The sequence below is a fragment of the Mytilus edulis genome, unplaced genomic scaffold (assembly GCF_963676685.1).
Source record: "Mytilus edulis unplaced genomic scaffold, xbMytEdul2.2 SCAFFOLD_2303, whole genome shotgun sequence".
NCBI classification, from domain to species: domain Eukaryota; kingdom Metazoa; phylum Mollusca; class Bivalvia; order Mytilida; family Mytilidae; genus Mytilus; species Mytilus edulis.
Window position 1 is genome coordinate 7,569 of NW_027267457.1, and position 7,763 is coordinate 15,331.

The 7,763-nt window shown below is 36.2% G+C and overlaps 1 protein-coding gene across 1 annotated transcript; it reads right to left on the minus strand.

Moving 5' to 3' along the window:
- Window positions 1-912: 912 nt before the first annotated feature.
- Window positions 913-1,295, minus strand: LOC139505496 (histone H4-like). The gene is given in 3 exon segments (XM_071295048.1): window positions 913-1,166; window positions 1,168-1,221; window positions 1,223-1,295. Coding segments are annotated over 3 exon segments (312 nt in total). The 5' UTR covers window positions 1,274-1,295; the 3' UTR covers window positions 913-959.
- Between the last annotated feature and the right edge of the window lie 6,468 nt (window positions 1,296-7,763).

The window sequence follows — 7,763 nt, forward strand, 5'->3', positions numbered from 1 at the left end:
TACCATCACATCCCGGGAGATCCAGACCGCTGTCCGTCTTCTCTTACCCGGAGAATTGGCCAAGCACGCTGTCAGTGAAGGTACCAAAGCCGTCACTAAATACACCAGCAGCAAGTAAACAGTCTGAAGTTTATAACTTCACAAACGGGCCCTTTTCAGGGCCACCAACATTTTTCAAAAGAATTTACATTTGTTGTACATCATGTCAAACTTCTAAACAAAGCTATAAATCCCAACCCCCAGCTATAACTACTTTCAAACTATTTCAATAGTATATGGTTACTTTTCTCTTCTTTCTATCTGTATAACAAATATACGTGTATTTCACTCATTCTGTAGTATTTAATTTGCCAAAACTACAAAGCGTAAATACATAAATCATGAAGAACAAAACAGTGCTTTCATTCCAATTAATAGAGTTGATAAATTTACGATTTCTTTTGCTTTCGAGAGAAAAAAAATATTGCGAGAATTATTTTACACGGAAACAAGAACATTACCTAATATTAAACCACGCAAAAACTCTATAATTGAATATAACAGAATCTACAGATTTTGTGTGTAAAAGTCCGTGCATTTTGTTTTGAAATTTTCTCTCTTCGTGTAGGCAAATGCACGGATTTGATCTTTGAACGTATTCATAAACCTTCAGAAATATAAATTCTCAAATAAATACAAGAGTAAGAGTAAGGAGTTAATTAAAAAGAAAGCCAGATATTTAAAAAAAAAAGGGGGGGGAGGGGGATAACGAGAGAGAGAGAAAATAGTTGCGGATCAGGATCAGGGAAAACAAGAAAACGGTTGAAAAATTCATGAACATTAGAGAAAAGAATAGAAGTGGGAGCAAGCTTTGATTTCAAGATTTTGTTTAAAAACGATGTACAACAAATCTAAGATTCTTTTTGAAAAATGTTGGTGGCCCTGAAAAGGGCCGTTGTTTATATTAGCTGGGTGGCTGTTTAACCTCCGAATCCGTACAAGGTACGTCCTTGACGTTTCAAAGCGTAGACAACATCCATGGCAGTGACAGTCTTCCTCTTGGCGTGCTCTGTGTATGTGACAGCATCACGGATGACATTTTCCAAGAAAACTTTAAGGACACCACGGGTTTCCTCATAGATGAGTCCAGATATACGTTTTACTCCACCTCTTCTTGCTAAACGACGGGATGGCTGGCTTGGTGATACCTTGGATGTTATCACGCAACACCTTCCTGTGACGCCTTGGCGCCTCCTTTTCCTAGACCTTTACCTCCTTTTCCTCTGCCTGACATGTTTAACTATTTGTGGTGATTAGTTAAATAATACTTTCCGTCTAACAGCGACTCTTTATATATCACCAACGCGGCCGTAAAAGAAGTATCACACATTTTCAGTTAACTGTTGTCTGATTGGCTTACGTTGTTTTATTCGGGAGGTAACTCTGTACTGCCTTAAACTGTGTACACTTTCAATCCCACTTTTTCATTCTAGGTCTGAAAAATATAATAATTCATATCAGACAGTAATTTTTTAAGAAAAAACTATTATTGAACAGAAAAAAACTTTCAATCGGAATAAAAATGACTGAAGGAGACAAAAAAAAGCTCCAAAATGTTGAAAAGTTTTCATTTTAAGATAGAAAAGTATGATAAATAAATGATAAATGAAAATCACTTTAGACAGTCAAAATTATAAAGATAATTATTTGCTTTCTCTGAACAGACATTTTCATTCAATGTCAATACACATTTCAACTTAATGGAATGGAATTTAGTTGGGGAAAAAATAAACCTCACAGACATATCTAGGAATACTGGTTATCTATTTGTCTATTTGATGTACCCAGAGAAATTGGATACATCACAGGATTTTACATGCTTGCAGTTTTCTACCTGTCTTTCATAACTCAACATCATCTGTCAAAGCTGTGCTTGCCATCCATCAAAGATCTGCTGCAGGTACTTCAGATCATAAATGAGAGAATGTATGAATAAAACTGTTATTGTTATTACTATTAAAGATTTTTTTTTTAGGTATTACAGTGAAGAAAAGAGATGCCCCTGTCTGCGGGTAAAACTTCTTATGTGTGCATCTTCCTTTCAATTTTATTTTTAAACACCATTCTATATTTATCCACAGTATGACGATGACAATTTCATCAGCCAATCCAATAAAAATGTTAATGCGCACACATATACTTACTATTCTGAAGACATCTTTTAGCCAGAAAAGTTTATAATAAGTCTGAAAACTACTTTTTATCATATAAAAAAGCTTATAAGTGCAAGATATATGCTTACATGGACTTCCTACAGTGAAATTTTGTGGGGACTACTTGGACCCGTACCGAAATTATATTAATTTAAATAGAAATTTCATGATTTTGTAAACTAGCAGCAAGACAAGACTCTAAAGTGGACAAAATATATTACTACATACATGATAAAAATTTTCTTTACAATTCTGACTGAAAAAAAAGCTCTAATTTTTGATAAAAGTACCCTGTAATATCAGCTTTTCTAAAAGAAATATTCAAATTAATGAATTATACATGATATTTAAAACTCTAACTTAAAAAAAAAAGGTTATATTTTGGCCAGTTGGTGGTTCTCTTTCTTTGGTCTAGACTACTGGTGTAAATAATACATCAAAAGAAGACAAGACAAAACAAGCGAAGAAAATAAAAGAAAAGAACAGAAGTACAGATAGAAACATTCATATGTTGATCTTTTTTTTTATATAATGTACTATTTAATATTCTACACACAAGGACGTACATGTACCATGATAACAAACACCCCCCCCCCCTTTTTTTTTGTGATGAGACTTGTGTGTATATATATAATCATAAAATTTATTTTTTGTCTATGTATTGCTTTGCATATAGATGGATTCAACAAGAAGAAATAAAAGAGAGAGAGAGATGGGGAAAAGAGGGGTTCAGCTATGTTTCTAATTTTCATGTACAACAATTTATAGATTCTTTTTGAAAAATATTGGTGGCCCCTGAAAAGGGCCGTTATGTTTTGGTGAAAAAAATCACACTTCTTAAGCACGTTCTCCACGGATTCTTCGTGCCAATTGGATATCCTTTGGCATGATGGTTACTCTCTTGGCGTGGATTGCGCACAAGTTGGTATCCTCGAAGAGACCGACCAAGTAGGCTTCGCTGGCTTCCTGTAGGGCCATGACGGCTGAACTCTGGAATCGGAGATCAGTTTTGAAGTCCCTGGGCGATTTCACGGACTAATCTCTGGAAGGGGAGTTTCCTGATGAGGAGCTCTGTGCTCTTCTGGTATCTCCTGATTTCTCGGAGAGCGACTGTTCCTGGCCTGTATCTATGTGGTTTCTTGACTCCACCGGTTGCAGGTGCGCTCTTACGGGCGGCCTTGGTGGCAAGTTGTTTTCTTGGAGCTTTACCTCCGGTGGATTTACGTGCAGTTTTGCTTTGTTCGTGCCATGACTATTAGCTCTGTGGACGATTTGCTACAGGAAAGAATACTTGAAAATTTCGGTGAATGTGTTTTTGTGCTTGCCGGGAGGATTGAAATCACGGTGACGATTGGATCACCACTTACATAAAGCTGGCGTTGATTGGTCCGCATATCTTAAATCTGATTGGACTGATTTGTAAGGGACTTTGACAGTTTTCAATCCATTTTTTACTGAAAAACTGCTCAACCCAAGCTGACAGTAAAAATGCCCCCTTTTTTCATTCATAATTACAGTTTCTGATCATCCCTCATAGCTCAACAATAGTAAATTAGTGTCACGGTTTCAATATGATAAATCTGAAGAAGAAAAAAAATAATAATGAAAAAAGGTCAAAATACATGCAGAAACATTAAGGAAAGGAAAGAAAAATAAAACAGGAAAAAATAAAAATAAAATGCAGTTATAACACAAACAAAGCGAAATAGAAAATAAAAAAACAGAAACAAATGGAATTACACATTCCCGACATGACATTGTACGGATCGGCTGAGTTTCTTTATTGTTGTATTATGTCATATTTATGTATATTTAATATAAAAAAAAGAAGATGTGGTATGATTTTCATTTGGGCTGGGCACATTTGTCTCATTGTCTGATTGTCGGTGTGCTTACATCGATTCCACATCTTTAATACACAAACAATAACTAAATAAAGACAGAAAGACAGAGAGAGAGAGAGAGAGAGAGAGAGAGAGAGAGAGAGAGAGAGAGAGAGATGAGAGAGAGAGAGAGAGAGAGAGAGAGAGAGAGAGAGAGAGAGAGAGAGAGAGAGAGAGAGATGCTGAAAAAAAAAATGGAAAAAGGAAAAGAATGGAAAGTACATATCATATATAAAAGTGTTGACGAAAGAGATAATGTTAACAAAAACTATAAATAATTATAATAATAAAAAAAAACCACACACCTTCTCAGATGAATCTAAGCATGCTCGCATCAATAACCAAGAGAGAGAAAGAAGAGAGCAGACTAGTATTAAATATAAATACTATCAGTGTTGTTTTTTTTCCCCGACAAACTTTATATGATTTAACTGAGCTACTTGTGGGTTCAAAGAGTCAGAAAGTTCGACAATAAATGTTCTGATGAAGAAGACTGAAAAAGTTACTAGACTTAGTGTTATGCTATAAGAACTGTACTTAAATGGGATGCGTTAGAGAGAGAAGAAAAGAAGAATCACGGAAGAAGGGACATTTATATTTTAGACATTTTTTATTTGTTATGTAGTAGAATATATTTTTTTCAATTATGTATGGGGAATAAAGTATTACTAAGATGTACAACAATTTTAGACTCTTTTTGAAAAATATTGGTGGCCCTGAAAAGGGCCGTTGTTAAGTGAGTAATCTGATATATCCACTTTTTACTTGGCAGCTTTCTGGGTCTTCTTTGCAGAAGTACAGCCTGGATGTTTGGTAAAACACCTCCCTGGGCAATGGTGACACCAGACAAGAGTTTGTTCAACTCTTCGTCGTTTCTGATGGCCAACTGGAGATGACGGGGAAAGATTCTGCTCTTCTTGTTGTCACGAGCGGCGTTTCCTGCCAACTCCAATACTTCAGCTGCTAAGTATTCTAAGACAGCTGCGAGGTACACTGGTGCACCGGCACCAACTCTCTCGGCATAGTTTCCTTTCCTCAAAAGTCTGTGGATACGACCGACTGGGAACTGAAGTCCGGCACGGGATGACCTAGACTTTGCCTTTGCTTTTGCTTTTCCTCCTTTTCCTCGTCCTGACATTTTGTACTATTTGGTTGATCGACACTGAGTAAAGTGATACAATTTTTCTTCAAAATTTAGCTTATATACCCACTAAACGGATTGAACGATGTTTTTATTATACACCAATCAGAACGAAGCTCTCTGCGGGCAGTTAGGCTACCGAACATATCAACATGTTATGGGTGCTCTCTCCGAGGTTCGCGTTCAATAAAATCTTTCAATCCGTTTTGCCCAGTATATAAACAAATTGAAAATAATTTTTCACCATTACTTATTTGATTATCAAACCAGTAACATGCCACCCAAAGTAGGAACTAAAGGAGCCAAGAAGGCCGTCACCAAGGCAAAGACTGCCAGACCCGGCGGTGACAAGAAAAGGAGGAGGAAGAGACGTGAATCCTATGCTATCTACATCTACAAAGTCTTGAGACAAGTTCACCCCGACACCGGAGTGTCCTCAAAGGCAATGTCCATCATGAACAGCTTCGTCAACGATATCTTCGAGAGAATCGCAGCAGAGGCCTCCGATTGGCACACTACAACAAAAGATCTACCATCACATCCCGGGAGATCCAGACCGCTGTCCGTCTTCTCTTACCCGGAGAATTGGCCAAGCACGCTGTCAGTGAAGGTACCAAAGCCGTCACTAAATACACCAGCAGCAAGTAAACAGTCTGAAGTTTATAACTTCACAACGGCCCTTTTCAGGGCCACCAACATTTTTCAAAAAGAATTTACATTTGTTGTACATCATGTCAAACTTCTAAACAAAGCTATAAATCCCAACCCCCAGCTATAACTACTTTCAAACTATTTCAATAGTATATGGTTACTTTTCTCTTCTTTCTATCTGTATAACAAATATACGTGTATTTCACTCATTCTGTAGTATTTAATTTGCCAAAACTACAAAGCGTAAATACATAAATCATGAAGAACAAAACAGTGCTTTCATTCCAATTAATAGAGTTGATAAATTTACGATTTCTTTTGCTTTTCGAGAGAAAAAAAATATTGCGAGAATTATTTTACACGGAAACAAGAACATTACCTAATATTAAACCACGCAAAAACTCTATAATTGAATATAACAGAATCTACAGATTTTGTGTGTAAAAGTCCGTGCATTTTGTTTTGAATTTTCTCTCTTCGTGTAGGCAAATGCACGGATTTGATCTTTGAACGTATTCATAAACCTTCAGAAATATAAATTCTCAAATAAATACAAGAGTAAGAGTAAGGAGTTAATTAAAAAGAAAGCCAGATATTTAAAAAAAAAGGGGGGAGGGGGATAACGAGAGAGAGAGAAAATAGTTGCGGATCAGGATCAGGGAAAACAAGAAAACGGTTGAAAAATTCATGAACATTAGAGAAAAGAATAGAAGTGGGAGCAAGCTTTGATTTCAAGATTTTGTTTAAAACGATGTACAACAAATCTAAGATTCTTTTTGAAAAATGTTGGTGGCCCTGAAAAGGGCCGTTGTTTATATTAGCTGGGTGGCTGTTTAACCTCCGAATCCGTACAAGGTACGTCCTTGACGTTTCAAAGCGTAGACAACATCCATGGCAGTGACAGTCTTCCTCTTGGCGTGCTCTGTGTATGTGACAGCATCACGGATGACATTTTCCAAGAAAACTTAAGGACACCACGGGTTTTCCTCATAGATGAGTCCAGATATACGTTTTACTCCACCTCTTCTTGCTAACGACGGATGGCTGGCTTGGTGATACCTTGGATGTTATCACGCAACACCTTCCTGTGACGCTTGGCGCCTCCTTTTCCTAGACCTTTACCTCCTTTTCCTCTGCCTGACATGTTTAACTATTTGTGGTGATTAGTTTAAATAATACTTTCCGTCTAACAGCGACTCTTTATATATCACCAACGCGGCCGTAAAAGAAGTATCACACATTTTCAGTTAACTGTTGTCTGATTGGCTTACGTTGTTTTATTCCGGGAGGTAACTCTGTACTGCCCTTAAACTGTGTACACTTTCAATCCACTTTTTCATTCTAGGTCTGAAAAATATAATAATTCATATCAGACAGTAATTTTTAAGAAAAAACTATTATTGAACAGAAAAAAAACTTTCAATCGGAATAAAAATGACTGAAGGAGACAAAAAAAGCTCCAAAATGTTGAAAAGTTTTCATTTTAAGATAGAAAAGTATGATAAATAAATGATAAATGAAAATCACTTTAGACAGTCAAAATTATAAAGATAATTATTTGCTTTCTCTGAACAGACATTTTCATTCAATGTCAATACACATTTCAACTTAATGGAATGGAATTTAGTTGGGGGAAAAAATAAACCTCACAGACATATCTAGGAATACTGGTTATCTATTTGTCTATTTGATGTACCCAGAAATTGGATACATCACAGGATTTTACATGCTTGCAGTTTTCTACCTGTCTTTCATAACTCAACAATCATCTGTCAAAGCTGTGCTTGCCATCCATCAAAGATCTGCTGCAGGTACTTCAGATCATAAATGAGAGAATGTATGAATAAAACTGTTATTGTTATTACTATTAAAGATTTTTTTTTTTAGGTATTACAG